Source organism: Arctopsyche grandis, chromosome 13 (genome assembly GCF_051622035.1).
Source record: "Arctopsyche grandis isolate Sample6627 chromosome 13, ASM5162203v2, whole genome shotgun sequence".
In the NCBI taxonomy this organism is placed as follows: domain Eukaryota; kingdom Metazoa; phylum Arthropoda; class Insecta; order Trichoptera; family Hydropsychidae; genus Arctopsyche; species Arctopsyche grandis.
Window position 1 is genome coordinate 3592605 of NC_135367.1, and position 18865 is coordinate 3611469.

General features: G+C 37.3%; 3 protein-coding genes across 3 annotated transcripts; all 3 read right to left on the reverse strand.

Moving 5' to 3' along the window:
- Positions 1-1054: 1054 nt before the first annotated feature.
- On the reverse strand, positions 1055-4423 carry LOC143921455 (uncharacterized). The gene is made up of 2 exons (XM_077444774.1): positions 4216-4423; positions 1055-3530 (listed from the first exon to the last, which is right to left on the reverse strand). The coding sequence occupies exons 1-2, from the start codon at positions 4345-4347 to the stop codon at positions 1869-1871; spliced, it is 1794 nt and encodes a 597-aa protein (XP_077300900.1). The 5' UTR covers positions 4348-4423; the 3' UTR covers positions 1055-1868.
- A 2287-nt stretch (positions 4424-6710) lies between these two features.
- On the reverse strand, positions 6711-8412 carry LOC143921222 (uncharacterized). The gene is made up of 2 exons (XM_077444431.1): positions 8197-8412; positions 6711-7875 (listed from the first exon to the last, which is right to left on the reverse strand). Exons 1-2 carry the CDS (start codon positions 8326-8328, stop codon positions 7006-7008), a joined length of 1002 nt encoding a protein of 333 aa, XP_077300557.1. The 5' UTR covers positions 8329-8412; the 3' UTR covers positions 6711-7005.
- Positions 8413-11573: 3161 nt separating this feature from the next.
- LOC143921223 (uncharacterized) lies at positions 11574-14293 on the reverse strand. The gene is made up of 2 exons (XM_077444432.1): positions 14079-14293; positions 11574-13265 (listed from the first exon to the last, which is right to left on the reverse strand). Exons 1-2 carry the CDS (start codon positions 14199-14201, stop codon positions 12393-12395), a joined length of 996 nt encoding a protein of 331 aa, XP_077300558.1. The 5' UTR covers positions 14202-14293; the 3' UTR covers positions 11574-12392.
- Positions 14294-18865: the final 4572 nt, after the last annotated feature.

Genomic DNA, 18865 nt, shown 5'->3' on the forward strand with positions numbered 1-18865 from the left:
ACCTGCGCGTACGAGAGTTTGTGGGGATGGGCGAGAAGTCAACCCGGTTTGTGTGCGTATCGCAGTGGCGAGTTGTCCATAGTGGGTTGCGACAATAGCCTAATTTTCCCGTGTGGGTACCGCTTTCGAGCAACCTTTCCGGTCACCGCATCAAACACGACTGATTTTTTTTGTGAAAATATTTTATTTTCTTTTTCTTAATATATAATTTGGAAAGAGACTTTGTATATATGTATGTATGTATCCTTCGTCGTCCGTAGATCGGAGACGTCATCGAACACGTGATTCGATTTTTTTTTTTTTCGATTCAATGGATTCACCCCCGCGGGGGCGCAAGGCGAGTAGTTTCATGGGGCCCCGCCAGGGGCGCCACAAGGGGCGCAGCCCCATGGGGCCCCAAAGGGGGTGCAGCTTTATTGGGCGCAGCCTTATCGGGCGCAGCCTTATGGGGCGCTGCCTTATGGGGCGCAGCATTAGGGGCGCAGCATTAGGGGCACAGCCTTATGGGGCGCCGCCTTATTGAGCTCAGCCGCATGGGGCCCCGAAGGGGGCGCAGCTTTATGGGGCGCAGCCTTATCGGGCGCAGCCTTATGGGGCGCAGCCTTATGGGGCGCCGCCTTATTGAGCTCAGCCGCATGGGGCCCCGAAGGGGATGCAGGGGGGCGCAGCCTTATGGGGCAAAGCCCTAGACGGCATTTAATCATGGGGGCGCGGAGGGGAGATGCCCTAAAAGGCATTAATTAAGGGGGGCGAAGCCCTAGATGGCATTTAATCATGGGGGCGCGGAGGGGCGAAGCCCTAAAAGGCAACTGATCATGGGGGCGAAGCCCTAGACGGCATTTAATCATCGGGGCTCGGAGGGGCGAAGCCCTAAAAGGCATTAACTAAGGAGGGCGAAGCCCTAGACGGCATTTAATCATGGGGGCGCGGAGGGGCGAAGCCCTAAAAGGCAACTGATCATGGGGGCGAAACCCTAAACGGCAATTGCTCATGGGGGCGAAGCCCTAGAAGGCAAAATGATTTTTTTTTTAAATTTTTAAAATTATTATTTTTTGAATTAAATGTTTACTATTAGCTAAGTCATGTTTAAGCGGTTTATATTATAAAGACTGAGCGAAGCCGGGTAATACAGCTAGTTTTATATATAATATATAATTTTAGCTATTAGCTAATTTAAAAAATACATCTTAATAACATAACTCTAAAATTCTATATTTAACTAACATATACATGTTAGTTAAATATAGAGGTGTTAAATATAGTATAGTCCCTCATAGAGGTGTCTCCTCGCACCTCGCAAGCATGCATCCATGGTCTTAGAAGACCTGATGCACCCAGAGAGGGCATTATACATGAGCACACCCCTGCTCCGATACAAATAAAAAAAATAGTCGACTGCAATTCAAAGGTCCCATGCTAAGGTAGATCCCACACATTTTTTCTAGATCATGAAAACGTGATCAGTGATCGATTCTAGGTTCGAATCAGCTAAAATATCAAGTTCGAATTTTCGCATGATCACAAAACTTCATCTATTGTTACTACGTACAAAGATAAAGTAAAAATCACTTTTTTGGGAGGTAATGAACTTTATTCAAATAATTTCCACTACAATTATACAAAGTCTATCGATTTTGAAATGATAAATCAAGTATCTGTAACATAATTTCTGTAAATAAGTTCAAATATAAGTTGCATTGTTTTTAATATGGAATAAGATTATATATGTATGTATGTATCTAATGAGAGAAACTTGAAATCAATGGTTCTTCCCCGGCGTGAGTTCTGTGGTATAAATTAAAGCGGGATTTTTGGGTAGAACATTGTAAACCAATGTCACATTTATAGTTTAAATTCAGTATGATTTGTTATGTGTATTTGGGCAGAATTTCCCGAAAATGATTTTGAACAAATGTCACATGGAGTTTTTTATGTTTTAAAAGGGTGGATTTTAGAGTAAACGGTTTTAAACAAATTTCACATCTGTGTGGTTTTATTCCTGTATGAGTTATTGTGTGAGTTATGAGGTAAGATTTAAGTGAGAAAGATCTCATGCAAACATCACATTGGTATGGTTTTTCCCCAGTATGAATTCTATTGTGTATATTAAGGCTGCATTTTCGACCAAACGATTTTGAACAAATTTCACATTGGAATGGTTTTTCCCCAGTATGAGTTCTTTTGTGTATCGTTAGTTTTGATTTTCGACCAAACGATTTTGAACAAATTTCACATTCTTTCGTTTTTTCACCCGTATGAGTTAACATGTGATTTGCAAGTTTACGATTTTGAACAAATTTTTCACCCGTATGAGTGAACGATTTTGAACAAATTTCACATTCAGTATGAGTTTTTATGTGCTTAATGATATGAGATTTATGTGAATAAGATTTCAAACAAAGATCACATTGGAATGGTTTTTCCCCATCATGAATTATTTTTTTGTGTAACGTAAGGTATGATTTTTGAGTGAACGATTTTAAACAAATTTCACATTTGTGTGGTTTTATTCCAGTATGAGTTATTTTGTGCTGAGTGAGATGATATTTAACTGAGAAAGATTTCAAACAAACATCACATTGGAATGGTTTTTCCCCAGTATGAGTTCTTTTGTGTTTCGTAAGACTGGATGTCGCACTAAACGATTTTAAACAAATTTTACATTCTTTTGTTTTTTCACCCGTATGAGTTAATATGTGATTTGCAAGTTTATATTTTTGATTGAACGATCTTGAACAAATTCCACATTCGTGTGGTTTTATTCCACTATGAGTTATTTTGTGCTTAGTGAGAAGACATTTAAGTGTGAAAGATTTCAAACAAACATCACATTGGAATGGTTTTTCCCCAGTGTGAGTTCTATTGTGTAACGTAAGTTTTGATTTGTGAGAATACGATTTTAAACAAATTTCACATTGGAATGGTTTCTCCCTAGTATGAGTTTTAATATGATCTCTAAGATATTTTTTTCGAGCGAATGTTTTGATACAAATATCACATTTATATAAATTTTGATTGATCTGATCGTTTGCAGGGGTGTGGTTAGCGTTAGATGGCGTATTAACATCAGACTCATTTTCCCATACTAAATCTTCCAGTAGAACTTCTTCCGGTTTGATAACTACACGCTCGCTTAGTTTCAGTTTCGAAATTTTCTCACTTTGAACACAAACTTTTCGAAAACTGTCACATTTGTATGGTTTCACACCAGTATGAGTTCTAATGTGTGTAATAAGATAATTTTTACGAGCGAATGTTTTGCCACACATATCACATTTGTATAACTTTTCTTTCATCTGAGCATTAACAGGGACTTTGTTAACGTTCGGTGTCGCATTAACATCTGGCTCATTTTCCCATAATAAATCTTCCAGTAGAACTTCTTCCGGTTTTATATATTCAGGCTTGTTTAGCTTCAGTTTCGAAATTTCGTCACTTTGATGGCAAACTTTTCGAAAACTGATAAGCAATTCCAGATTGTTTTTACAAGAACGACATATCGTATCCGGCAATCCGTCACCTTTGTTGAACTGCAAATGAGAAAGGTTTAAATGAGAATGAGTTCAGATGGAAATAGGTACACACATACAACCGTACATACATATAGCCAGAGAAATGTAATAATAATAGAAGGGCCCTTACAAATAAATAATTATTTTCAATATTACGCGGTACGCGGTACGTCGTAAATATGCTACAACGCACGGAATACAATCGGATCAATTTACTTATAAAAATGTTGTTTATTGTGTGTTTTTGAATGAATTGTGCAATTTTTACCAATGGTTGCCAATCTTTCGAGTAATTTAAACAAACAGAGAAGTTTTTATCGGACATACGTCGAGCACCAAGCGTCAAATACGACTGATGCTAAAATTATTTAGGATTGTCTGTGGACAATCGTCACTTGACAACAATATGACGCCAGAAGCCATTTCTATTAATATAACATTTCTCTGCATATAGCCAATTACAAATTGGCGTAAACGTCATTTGAAAGTACGAAATAATTATCAAGATTGTTGACGAAATACAATATTTATATTAAGTCACAGAGTACGGATTCCCATATCAACTCGTTTTATGGCATGTTAGAAATTCTTCATTATAGTTACGGTAAAAAATCGTGAAAGCGATATCATACGGTTGTATAAATTATAAATGTATATTAAACACGTGATCAGATTCAGGGGAAAAATGTAAACGGTAAATGACCTGCAGCCGACAGCAGGTCGAAATAAGTTGCGCCAAATGTGGATGAGGGTTTTCATAGATGGAGACGAAAGACTCGGCTGAATCAGAGCTCAAGCAAAGTCTGCACTGCATTGGAAACTCCATTAAGTCCATTACGCAAAACCACGTGAAACCGATGTCTAACTGACAACTGCTCCAGTTCTTTTCTCCCTGAGATTTAGTCTAAAGAACAGATTTAACAGCTATAGCTCAATATGTTTAGTGACTATCCATGTCCACCCACAACCTCCAAGATACAGGTTCGGTGATTACTAGTCAAATGTGAACCGGTAACAGGATAATCGGTCACACTAAAATTGGTCACACCCTAAAATCGGTTACGAGAAAACTGGTCACACCCAAAAATTAAAAATTGGTCGCATGATAACTGGTCACACAAAATAATTATCCGCAAATATTTTTTATTTACGAAATTTTTATTATTATCGACTGGACATATGAGCTTCGCACGTTGATACGGACATATGAGCTTTTTCGTCATTGTAGATTCGACGTGTTAAGCATCGATGTGATTATACATTATGGGTGTTCGAACCAAAAGCCCTCGTGGCCGTTGGATGTGGTCCTCAGATGAGCTGACTCTGATGAGTGATGAGATGCCCGCTAAGAAGTAGAATGCATAGAATCGCTCTCAGCCTCCAAAAACGTTGCTACTAAAACTCTGTGCGGCAGAGTTTGTTCATTGTTTGCTAAACTTCGTCTCTCTCTCTCTTTTCTCTCTCCTGACTTTCAGTCTCTCTCTTCGATGGCTCGCTTTTAGACGATACTTTTGTTAACAATGAGCATTCTATGCATTCTACTTCTATGTATGCCCGCGAACTCCTGAGTACCCCAACCAATGCCCATGGCCACGGCCACGAGGGCTTTTGGCTCGAACACCTATAAAGGTCTGTTCATACCTAGTCAGCACGTACCGACTTCAGCAGGTATCCGGCCGAACGAAAAGTATTCTTTGGTACATTTTGTATGGGTATATTCATACCAACCGTCACGTTTACGCCACGGCAGGCTTACAGCAGTACCCGACATTTTCTGTTCATACCTTACAGCAACATCCGTCAACGTATCGTATCCGTTTTTTTGGCCATCGTGGAAATATACACGTGAATTACGTGCCATGAGTCTGCCGCTTTGCTGTCTTGGACCAATTATCGATAGTGACAGTTGACAGCTGTTCAATCTTTCGACATGGTTTTGGTGCAAATATTTTAAAAATATTTAAATGTTTTACGGAATTATTTAAAAAAAATTTGTCCATCATCCACAAGCTCCTTATACAGTGTCCAAAACTCTCCTTCGGTTTTTCTATTTTTTAACATGGGATGCACATAAAAACGACTCCGTGCTTTTTTATCGCCTTCTTGAGCTTGTTCTTCCAACAAAAACGCGATTATACATCATTTTTTGTTCGATAAACGCCGAAAAATTTTTGCTGACTTGTATTCTGACGCGTAGCTACGAATGCACGTTTATGTATTCGTATTGTAAGTACTCGACAATACGACGTAAGCAATATTGCGCCGTATCGTCATGGCCTGTAATGTATAAGTAAGCCGATTTTGCCTTGCACTCGGCCAAAGTGATGTAAGCGTGACGTGACCGCGACGTGTAGGTAGATATGAATAGAAATGCAATAAAATGACATATTTTAAACGGAGTCGTGCAGTGCTGTTAAGTATGAACAGACCTTAATGTATAATCACATCGATGTTTAATACGTAGAATCTACAATGACGAAAGAACTCGTATGTCCGTATCAACGTGCGAAGCTCATATGTCTAGTCGATAATAATAAAAAAATCGTAAATAAAAAATTTTAATTTTTGGGTGTGACCAGTTTTCCCGTAACCGATTTTAGGGTGTGACAAGTTTTCTCGTGACCAGTTTTAGTGTGATGGGTGATCACGTGTGACCGATCTAGAGCGACCGGTTGTCCTGTGACTGGTTCACATATGACTAGTAGTCCGTTTACCAAGATACAGGATAAAAAAAGAGCATTGTAAAAATTGATATATTGTACAAGATTACATATGGAAAAACGGAGCCTCAATCCATCTCATTCCACTTATTGTAATTTCATCTATCCATCTGTATTGAGACCTTCCGTCAAGGATGTAGTGCTAAAAAAAAGTACCGTAACGCTAAATTTCCCACTTCCCCACCCTATGGAGGTGGGTCGTACCCGTAACCCGGCTTTTTACCGAGTCCCATTTCTCCCAAAATTCGAGTTTATAGCATCTCGAATTCGCTGATGTATAATAATCAATGATGTCTATATGATTGTTAATTGGCCTTGAATCATACTTACAATATTTAACTATAGATGTAAATAAAATGGTTGCACCTGCATAATAAATTTAATTTAAAAAAAAAGTATGAATGCAAGTAACAGTGCCATTTTAAACAACTTACATGCTTAAAAAAGTATCAATCAGAAATAAAAAAAAATACATTTTTGGGTGGTAATTAGGTTTATTCAAATTATTTCCAGTACAGTTATTGATTGTCTATTGAATTTGAAACGATACATCAAATATTTGTAATATAATTTCTGTAAAAAGGTTCATATATGTATAAGTAGTTGCATTTTGTTTAACATGTAATAGGATTATACATATGTATATTTAACGAGAAACTTGAAATCGATGGTTCTTCCCCAGTATGAGTTTTGTGGTTTGTAGTAAGGTGGGATTTGAGTAAAAAAATTTAAACAAATGTCAGATTTATATGGTTTTAATCCAGTATGATTTGTTATGTGCATTTGGGCAGAATTTTCCGAAAATGATTTGGAACAATTGTGACATGGGTTTTTTTATGTTTTATAAGGCTGGATTTAATAACAAAGGATTTTAAACAAATTTCACATTTGTGTGGTTTTCCAGTATGGGTTATCGTGTGCCTAGTAAGGTGACATTTGCGTGAGAAGGATTCCAAGCAAACATCACATTGGTATGGTTTTTCCCCAGTATGAGTTCTATTGTGTATCGTAAGTTTTGATTTTTGAGTAAACGATTTTAAACAAATTTCGCATTGGTAAGATTTTTCCCCAGTATGAGTTTTTTTGTGTACCAAAAGTTGCCGTTTACGTGGGTATGATTTTAAACAACCGTCACATTTGTATGGTCTTAATCCAGTATGAGTTCCTTTGTGCATTACGAGATTATATTTTTGACCGAATGATTTTAAACAAATGTCACATTGGTATGGTTTTTCTCCAGTATGAGTTCTTTTGTGTTTCGTAAGGCCGGATTTTTGAGTTAACGATTTTAAACAAATGTCACATTTGTATGGTTTCAGACCAGTATGAGTTCTAATGTGTGTAATAAGATAATTTTTACGAGCGAATGTTTTGCCACACATATCACATTTGTATAACTTTTCTTTCATCTGAGCATTAATAGGGGATTTGTTAACGTTCGGTGTCGCATAAATATCTGGCTCATTTTCCCATAATAAATCTTCCAGTAGAACTTCTTCCGGTTTTATATATACAGGCTTGCTTAGCTTCAGTTTCGAAATTTCGTCACTTTGATGGCAAACTTTTCGAAAACTGATAAGCAATTCCAGATTGTTTTTACATGGACGACATATCGTATCCGGCAATCCGTCACCTTTGTTGAACTGCAAATGAGAAAGTTTCAGATATGAATGAGTTCAGATGGAAAAAGGTACACACATACAACCGTAAATACATATAGCCAATTACAAATTGGCGTAAACGTCATTTGAAAGTTCGAAATAATTATCAAGATTGTTGACGAAACACAATATTTATATTAAGTCACAAGGGTGAAGATTCCGATATCAACTCTTTGTTTGGCATGTTAGAAATTCTCCATTACAGTTACGGTAAAAATATCGTGAAAGCGATATCATACGCTTGTATAAATGGATATTAAACACGTGATCAGATTCAGGGGGAAAATGTAAACGGTAAATGACCTGCAGCCGACAGCAGGTCGAAATAAGTTGCGCCAAATGTGGATGAAGGTTTTCATAGATGGAGACGAAAGACTCGGCTGAATCAGAGCTCAAGCAAAGTCTGCACTGCATTGGAAACTCCATTAAGTCCATTACGCAAAACCACGTGAAACCGATGTCTAACTGCCAAATGTCAAACTGACAACTCTTCTCTTGCCGAGATTTAGTCTAAAGAATAGATTTAACAGCTATAGCTCAATATGGTTAGAAACAGTCCATGTCCCAAGATACATGATAAAAAAAAGCCTTGTAAAAAATGATATATTCAAGATTACATATGGAAAACTGGAACCCTCATCCATCTCATCCCACACATTATACCTTCGTCTATCCATCTGCACCGAGGCTTGCTTCAGGGATGTAGTTCTAAAAAAAGGTGCCGGTAGGCTATATTTACACCCCCTCCCCCCCTATGGAGGTGGGCCGCACGCATTTATTTGTTAGGACTGGAGACTGTTTAGACCGTAGCTCGGTTTATGGAAATTCGGTTGAATTTTTATTTTTGTTCAGTTTACAAGTACAATATTGTTACGTATACTAAAAAGAGCCGCCGAGTAATTGCGATCGGATTAGGCCGGGTAGCGTCCTGAGAGACCGTGTGACCGGTGTAAGTGGTTTTAAGGATTAGCGACAAGCTAAGTGCATGAAAGCTAAACAATGATTGCACTTCCCAGAATTGACCTGTTCCGCGGGAGCGAATGTCGTGGGCAGACATATCCGTACGTGACCATAACAATAGGTAAACAAATTAGACGTCGAAGATGTCCGGAGAGATCTATCCCTTATAAGGCGATACTTAGGCGATATCATGTCATTCTGGACTGAGCACTGGGTAATTGGACTATTCGTCACATTAAGGTGGTCACAAAGACAATTTTTGCCATGAAAATCGCGAATACACAATATTTGGCACTCAAGTTCTCGTTACTATGATAGTTATCGTTAGTATGATGGACTTTTCGGCTGCCAGATGTTCCGTTATAGAGATTTTAGTGACTTTGTGACGAGTAATTTGTGACCAGTAATCACCGAACCGAGCACTGACAGTGCGTGTATCTCCTTAATCATCTGTAGGAATATAACACAAAGTGTGCCATTTCTAAGCAAAAACAGTGATCCCATATATCCTGTACAATCACGCAGAACTCGAGAGCAACGACCCCTTCGACCATTCCAGAAGAAAGAGTTCATCGTTCGATCATAAACAAACAATGATCTCACCAGGCCACTGCGACACATATCCTGAAAATCGTTTACTCGTGGCAATCATTTACACGTGTTCGCGGAAACAAAGAAAAATCATTCATGTGTGGCGCTTGAACCTATAAAACACGCGCCTCGAAAATAGGTCGACACGTGCTTCGTATACACGTGTCTTGAAAACAAAGGAAACGTATGACCCCATTCTCTTACGGACATCGTCCTGGCTTTGACCCCAAAGCTATAAAACTCTCGCCCTGAGAACACGTGCCCTGGAGAACAAAGAGATCTTTTGGACACGCCACGCTTAGAACTTCCATATATAAACCCGCACAGCAGACGCAGCAGCAGTCCAGTCCAGACTTTTCCCTGAAGCAGGCAACTAGCCCACTTCCCCGTGAAATTTTCTGTACTTACCATAAATTGTATTCTGGAGAAAATAAATATACTCTGTAAACTACAACGAGTTTCCGTAGGCCGGGTTTCGGTCACAACATAACCTCTCGACCTACACATCAATAAATGCTGTGAAACGATTGTTGGCCTTTTACTTGGATCCTCCACCCACCCCTACGCAACAATATATTCGCGGCGAAAGGTTGGCAAAACTTCCGTCTGAGTCTGCTGCTCTGGATTATTTTATTTTATTCATATATGTATACCAGGAAGGTAAGGTATAAGGAGTTTAATTGATACATACTTAATAATTCTGACATAAAAACATTAAAGTTACCCAAAATCATAACCCTCCTGCAAGACAAAACATTTAAGTTCTTTGGCAAGTTTGAAAAAAATGACGAGATTCATTCGGAGGAAAATATAAAACGCATATTTATATTTTCCTTTTTATGGATCAGAGTTACTTTCGAACACTTCCATGATACTGGAAAAATTTAAGTCTTCACTATTAAATTGAAAATAAAAAGCAATGGAGACGGAAGCCGAGCTCACTACCCTTTGAAATGAAATCTGGTCCAAAAGACTTAATATTTTTCATTTTACCAAAACCATAGCGTAAAACAGATAAATGGAACTTATCAATAGAAAATAATGGAAACATGGAAGAATCTAAACTAGGGGAAGTCATAACAGTAGCAACCGAAAACCGAATGAAAATATTTAGCAAAAGCATTTGATATCTAGATATCCACTACTAACAGTATGAGTAAACAATTTTAAACAACCGTCACATTTGTATGGTCTTAATCCAGTATGAGTTTCTTCGTGCATAACCAGATAAAATTTTTGACTGAAGGATTTTAAACAAATGTCACATTGAAATTTCAACGGGCACAACACTAGTATTATAATAATAGAGGCGCCTTTACCATTACATTGCTTGTGTCAATTACACGCGTAACTTTTCAATAACTACAGATAACACGAACGGAATAGAACCAGGGTCATCACATTTTCACTACAGAAATAAAAGTTTTATTTTGATATAAGTTTATTTACAATTCGAGCATATGGCGGTGTTGGGCGTTGGTAGCCAATCCGTTCTTTTATCAATTGGCGGATTATTTTTATCCACTTTTTTGCATTTGTCTGTCTTTGGGAACTCCTAAATGAACTCAACTGAAATAATTGGTTATTAATATAATCGAATATTCGGTGCCACCAAAAGAAATGTTTTTACATTTATCTAAATATAATTTTTACATTTCTCGGGTGCCGCCCCTGAAATTGTATGTAGAATGCATGAAGTCGCCTTTAAAAACTTTCAAACGACGATGTTCATTGAATAATGTTACTTAAATGAATAATTTACTTTTAAATAGGTATCCCATGTTGTTTATTGTGTTTTTGAATGTATTGTGCAATTTTTAACGATGCGCTTGCCTATTTTGCGAGTAAAATTAACAAACAATCGGACATACGTCTAGCACCAAGCATCAAACACGACCGATTTTTTTTGTGAAAATATTTTATTTATTTATATATAATTTTAGCTATTAACTTAACTCTAAAATTCTATATTTAACTTACATATACATATGTACTGTCCCTCACAGAGGTGTCTCCTCGCACCTCGCAAGCATGCATCCATGGTCTTAGAAGACCTGATGCACTCAGGGAGGGCATTATACATGAGCACACCCCTGTGAAAAACACCCCCAGCTGTCTTCTTTTTTCTTGTGAATGTTTCTCTCTAAATGCAGACTGTTCCACAACCAAACAACCATTTATACTAATGAACTCTTTCAACTGAATCATCACGATTTCCTCCAGCATCTTCTCAACAATTGGTAACAAATTGATGGGCCTCATTTCACTGGCTTTATGTGTACCAGTAACCTTTGGTACTGGTACAATAGTGGACACCTTCCATTGATGAAATAAAAATTTCAAAAAATATATATTAGCAACCAACACCCATTTATTTAAGGGTCACGTTAAGTTAGGGTTGACCCCAAAAAAAAAAACAAAAATTATAATAAACAGATCGTTGCTACGATACAAATAAAAAAAAATAGTCGACTGCAATTCAAAGGTCCCATGCTAAGGTAGATCCCACACATTTTTTCTAGATCATGAAAACGTGATCAGTGATCGATTCTAGGTTCGAATCAGCTAAAATCTCAAGTTCGAATTTTCGCATGATCACAAAACTTCATCTATTGTTATTACGTACATAGATAAAGTAAAAATCACTTTTTTGGGAGGTAATGAACTTTATTCAAATAATTTCCACTACAATTATACAAAGTCTATTGATTTTGAAATGATAAATCAAGTATCTGTAACATAATTTCTGTAAATAAGTTCATATATAAGGAGTTGCATTGTTTTTAATATGGAATAAGATTATATATGTATGTATGTATCTAATGAGAGAAAGTTGAAATCAATGGTTCTTCCCCGGTGTGAGTTCTGTGGTATAAAGTAAAGCGGGATTTTTGGGTAGAACATTGTAAACCAATGTCACATTTATAGTTTTAATTCAGTATGATTTGTTATGTGTATTTGGGCAGAATTTTCCGAAAATGATTTTGAACAAATGTCACATGGAGTTTTTTATGTTTTATTAGGGTGGATTTTTGAACAAACGATTTCAAACAAATTTCACATTCGTGTGGTTTTATTCCAGTATGAGTTGTTGTGTGCTTAGTGAGATGAGATTTAAGTGAAAAAGATTTCGAACAAACATCACATTGGAATGGTTTTTCCCTAGTATGAGTTCTATTGTGTAACGTAAGTTTTGATTTTTGAATGAACGATTTTAAACAAATTTCACATTGGTATGGTTTTTCCCCAGTATGAGTTCTATTGTGTATCGTAAGTTTTGATTTTTGAGTAAACGATTTTGAACAAATGTCACATTTGTATGATTTTATTCCAGTATGAGCTATTTTGTGTACTTGAAAGTAGAATTTTCGTGCGAACGATTTTAAACAAATGTCACACTTATATGGTTTCAACCCGGTGTGAATTTTCATGTGTCCAGTGAGATAAACTCTTTGAGCAAATGATTTTAAACAAATGTCACAATTGTATGGTTTTAATCCAGTGTGAATATTAATGTGTCTAATAATACAATTTCTTTGAGCGAAAGTTTTCAAACAAATATCACATTTATATAACTTTCGCTTCATCTGATCATTAACAGGGGTTTTGTTAACGTTTGGCGGTGTATTAACATCAGACTCGTTTTCCCATACTAAATCTTCCAGTAGAACTTCTTCCGGTTTTATATATACAGGCTTGTTTAGCTTCAGTTTCGAAATTTTCTCACTTTGAAGACAAAATTTTCGAAAATTGATTAACAATTCCAGATTGTTGTCACAAGAACGACATATCGTATCCGGCAATCCGTCACCTTTGTTGAACTGCAAATGAGAAAGGTTTAGATGATAATGAGTTCAGGATCTATGTATATATGTATGTACCTGTTGTAAAAACAGATATGTATAAACAATCGCAACAGTTGTGGTGAACGACAGCAGGAAATTGAATGCTGCCTTGAAAATATTTAATATACATATGTACATATTTCAACAAACTTTTATCAAGACGTTTGTCTTAACCGTTTGCCCGCGGCCGTCTTCTATGGAAGCTTTGCGCGACAAGTCTGTAACGCGGCTGTCTTCCATAGAACTTCTGAACTGTGCACGAGATTTTAAGTCTTATATGCGCCTATTTCAACTGTTTTAAGGTTCAAAATTGGTTGAATATGTTACTGAGAGTTGAATGCCAACTATAAAATTTGCTTAAAATGAATATATACCAGTCAAAATTAGTTTTTTGTGGAACCATAGTGAAACCTCGTTTATGTGACGTCACGTCTGTTGAACAATGGCGACGATACGTCTCAATTGTATGAAGAATGATTATTTGACAATTAAGCCAAAACTACGAGATATATTATGTATTTTATTGTTTAAAATAATACTTTATATGTTAATTAACATATCTGGTTACTTGAGTAAATATTAAAATCTGTGTTTAAGGTCGAAAACTCGATTGCCAAATTAGCGAAAAAGGTGCCGCGTATATTTATTGCTGCGGGCAAAGGGTTAATAGAATATTTGGTACTTTCCCATTATCTGGAGGCACTTTTTTTAAAACAAAATATATTACTGGGCCACGGGGGAAGAATTACACTATCAACTACAACCTACACCTAGTAAAGGATAAACGACCTGTAGCTGACAGCAGGACGAAATACGTTCCGCCAAATGTGGATGAGCATTTCCATGGATGAAGACGAAAGCCTCGGCCGGACCAGAAGACAAGCAAAGTCTGCACTGCATTGGAAACTCCATTAAGGCAACTGCTCGAAAAGATAAGTGACTACTGTTTTCAGAACTATCAAACGTCAAATCGACATCCGCTGTAATTGCCCCTTCGTGAGATTTGGTCTAAAGAACACATTTTGCAGTTCATGGTTCGGTGATTATTCCTCCAACGACATAAACCCAAAGCGAAGTTAAAAGACTAGACCTCCCTCATTGAAGTGGGGTATGCGAGTGCCCCCATTTTTACGTTTTTCGTAATAACTACATATGTGGTTTTCAAAGCTATATTTCGTGGATTCCTAGAATGAACTACAAGAAATTTATTTTAATAGATTTTGTATTATTTAGAAAAGGGGTAGATCGTAAAAAATACATTTATACATTTCTACGTTCCAAAGTATGATTTAAAGGCGGTAGTGGTCATGTTTTTGACTGTTCGCTTGCATATTCTAAAAATGAGGTTGAATATTACAGACCTATTGCTATTGTTACGTTTACTAAAATAAGAGGGTAGTAAAGAGGCGCCGGTTAAGGACAATTGGATTAAGTCAAGGCGTCGAGGCCGTGATAATTGGTTTCAAGGATTATATTACTCTAAGTGCATGTAGGTTAAACAATGGCTGCTATTTGGTCCTTTCTCAGAAGTGACCCATACCGTGGGTCTGAGTTTGGTGGGAATGCACATCCGAATACGTGACCATAACAATAGGTAAACAAATTAGACGTCGAAGATGTCCTGAGAGATCTATCCCTTATAAGGCGATATCAAGACATTCTGGACTGAGCACTGCCAGTGTGTGTATCTCCTTAATCATCAATAAATGCTGTGAGACGACTTTGGCTTTTTACTTGGATCCTCCACCCACCCCTACGCAACACTATTCTCGGCTATTGCCAAAATTGTTGATAACATCCTTCACCGTTTGATTCTTATGCAGTTCAAAAGATTGTTGTGTGATGAGCAACATGGTTTTTCACCATGTCGTTCCACTACCACTAATCTTGCCTGCTTTTCAAATTATACCATGTCTAAAGTTGACGGTGGTCAACAAGTTGATGTAGTCTACTTTGACTTTCGTAAAGCCTTTGATCTTGTCAATAATGACGCTCTTCTGATCAGTTTAGCTAAAGTGGGCTTTTCTCCACGTCTTCTTAAACTCTTTGCTTCTTATCTTAATGATAGGAAGCAATTTGTTAGATATGGTATTTTTGAATCTTCATTTTTTACGCGATCTGGTATAGCACCACCTTCGGTGGATTGGGCTCGCCATACAAATCATATTTTTTAATTGTTGTGTTGTCTTTAAATTGTATACATGTATATACATTTTATTAAAATTCATCGAAATTTTTTATTATTTAAAATTAAACTCTTCATAAAAATAGATGCTGGTATTGAACACTTTTAATGCCCTAAAACGCTAAAATGCAAAATTAAAATGCTAAAATTTACAAAAATAGATGCTCAAAATACTTGTCTCTACTTATTACTATAATCTGAATAGACGTAAATCTGGTCTGCAAATTAATCATGAAAAACCTGGACAACCCGCATTACCTGACCGACCTTCGGCTGAACAACCTCCACTTACACGTAAATTTGAGGTGGGAACAGCAGCTTCTGGAATTATTGTTTCCGTCAAAAGGAATGTCAATATACATATATGGAAGCTCTCATTGGACACTTCGCGTGACGAGGTTTTGACTCACGTTAGTGCCATCTGTGGATTAAAGGATGGCATTGTGGTTTCCCCTCTTAATGCACGAGGATCTTATACATCCTTTAAGGTATCTGTTCCTGCTTCTGTCGCTGGCCTGTTATTTTCCGCTGGTTCTTGGCCTGCTGGTGTTCATTTTGGTAGATTTAAAGATTGGGGAATGAGCATTAAGAATATAAAATCGAATACTAATACTACTTCTATGTCTGCCACTGACGTTGTTTCATCATTAGAGCTGCTCCCAAGTGTTTCATTTGCTGATGTTTGTACGGGAGCTGCTAGATGTTTGAAGCCTGATATTAAAACTACGTCTGCAAGTATTAGTGAATCTTCTATGGAAACGGTCGCAGTGACGTCGATGTTTGCCTCTTCTCCTACATCTGCCTGCTCAAATGGTCCTGATAGTCGTGATTCTGTTGTGACTGTGTTGGCTTCTTCTTCTGCTTCCTCTTCCGTTTCGTCTCCATTGGCTCAACCTCCGTTGGCTCAATCAAAACTGCCATTTCTTGTCTAAAAAAAAGGCACGCGCCAAACTGGGAGACTGAAAAATTGGTAATTTATTACCAAAATGCACGAGGTCTCAGGACAAAGCTGGCTGCGTTTAATTCAGCCGTTTCTACTACATATTTGTGATGATATGGTAGCACTAACGGAAACATGGTTGACTTCATCATTTTTTGATGCTGAACTTTTTGATTCTTCCTGGAGGCTGCATCGTCGCGATAGAGTAGATCGACGTGGTGGTGGTGTATTATTTGCTTGTCGTGATTGGTTTCGGTCAGTCCGGATGACATATTTTGAAACTCTATCCGGTGAGGACTTACGGAATTCATAACTTGAAAATCATAATCGAGAAAGAATATTACGAAATACAAAAACCTTGTAAACATAGAATGAATTCAAGACGATAAACGATATATAATAATAATTATTATTATTTTTAGTTGTTTGTATATATATAAGTTTTGTTTTTGTTATGTCTAATTTATTATTTTGTTTCTTGTCTTTTCTGTTATATTTTTGACCATTGTGGCGCATTAGGAATTCCTGTAATGCTACAACGGTTCAAACTTTAAATAAATAAATAATCATGCAACTGCAAGTACATCTCATCAAGGTTACTTACTACACCTGTCCACAATCAGAGACTTCAGATAATTTTATCCAGTCGCCTGAAATTTTATCCACGGTCATCCTATTTTATTGATGTAATTTTTTGTTGTTCCTATTTTACATTTTGTAAGCCACTTCTACAAATATTAAATAAATAAAAAATATTTTTACTACCGTTAGGCTACCATGAGTTTTTCTTCACCACATACTATTGCGAAAGTCCTTTCTTTTGTCCCGAAATATGCGAAAGTAATTCATCAAATGATTTAACGGTTACCAACATTGAAGTATAATGTATAGAATAGTCATTCCTAACAAAAGTATCGCTTAAAAGCGAGCCATCGAAGAGAGAGACGGAAAGTCAGAAGAGAGACAAAAGAGTGAAGAAAAAAAAAATCGTGGAAGTGATCGTCCCTTGACGTTCAGGGACGCACGGGCACATACAGATGTTCGGACTTTGTCAAACTAATACTACCACACAATTTCACTAGTAGAGCCTATTTCAAAGAGATCCTACTGCTACAGAGTTTAACAATCAACTGAGCAAAACAGCCGAAATCTCCGTTTGCACGGAGTTTTTGTAGCAACATTTTTGGAAGCTAAGAGCGCTTCTACCCATTCTACTTCAATAGTTACCACCCTGAAATGATTGTAAAACTTCTCTTCGTGTCTGCGCAAATCTTCATAAAGCATTACGAAAGCACCTTTTATAGGACGTTCTACAAATATGCGATAAACCCAGTATTTTGAGATCACTTTTTTGCGACGGCCAAAGTAATAATATACATATGTAACAGCTGCTACCTCTTCGATTTCCATTTTGATACTAACTACGCTGGTCGCGTGTAAAAAGTCTCGCCTAAAACCCATTAGCGCGACGAGTCTTTGAATTGAACTCGATTGAATCTACTATTGATCTTTGGATTACATTTTAGAGTGACCTCAGTTTTTCCAGCCACATTGATTATGTGTTGCTCAGCTTCAAAAATCCTTTGGCTTGTTTTTCGTAACATTTCTACAGCGCTACAATGCTCTGGTGTGAAGTATCATGGAGTATGCTTAATGTGACCATTTATTTTTGTCCCCAAAACGGGACATCTACCAATTTTTACGTAATAGTATGTGTATTCAAGAAAACGCGTATTATTTCATAGTTTTTATTTAATTATAAAGAGAACAGGAATGTTGATGAAGAAAAGAAAAGAACAGGAATGAATAATATAAATATAAAAAAATTATGTAGTGTAACGAACGATATTACGCGCGTCTTTATGCAGAGGGCGTGATATCTCGTTATTCTTCCAAAGAGTCAAGTTAGGTGGAAACGTGGACTAACCTTGGGATATTTGTATAACTGTATATAGTCGGGGAGATTCCTGACCGCAAGTCGTGTGCGTTGATAACAGCTTCTCCAGAAGCTGGCCCTGTGGTTTCGTCACAGCAGCGGGAGGGGGAGGCAGGAGACAAACTCCGTACTGCCTCGTGTGGACACAAGATGGCGACCTCTGGGCGTCTCTGAAGCGCTCGGCGGAGGTGCTGGAGGGAGGTCCTTCCCGGTTGGAAGCTGGCGAAGGAGAGAGCGCGTCTCGACCCTTATCGAGACGGGGTAGTGTGTTTGGCGCGGTAAAGTAGTTGGTGCCAACCTAAAGGTTACTACCGCTACCAACTTAAGGGACACTTGGGAGAATGTCGCGTTACAGTAGTTTTATATTTTTCTGATGAACAAATTTTCTTAAGTATTACTGGATTTGCTTTTAAATAAGAATGAAATTCTTGGCAGGATTTCTTAAAATTGATTTTAATTAACAACATCGCTTTAAGAACTGAAACTTGCAATTGTGTTTTTTCGGTCGTCCACAA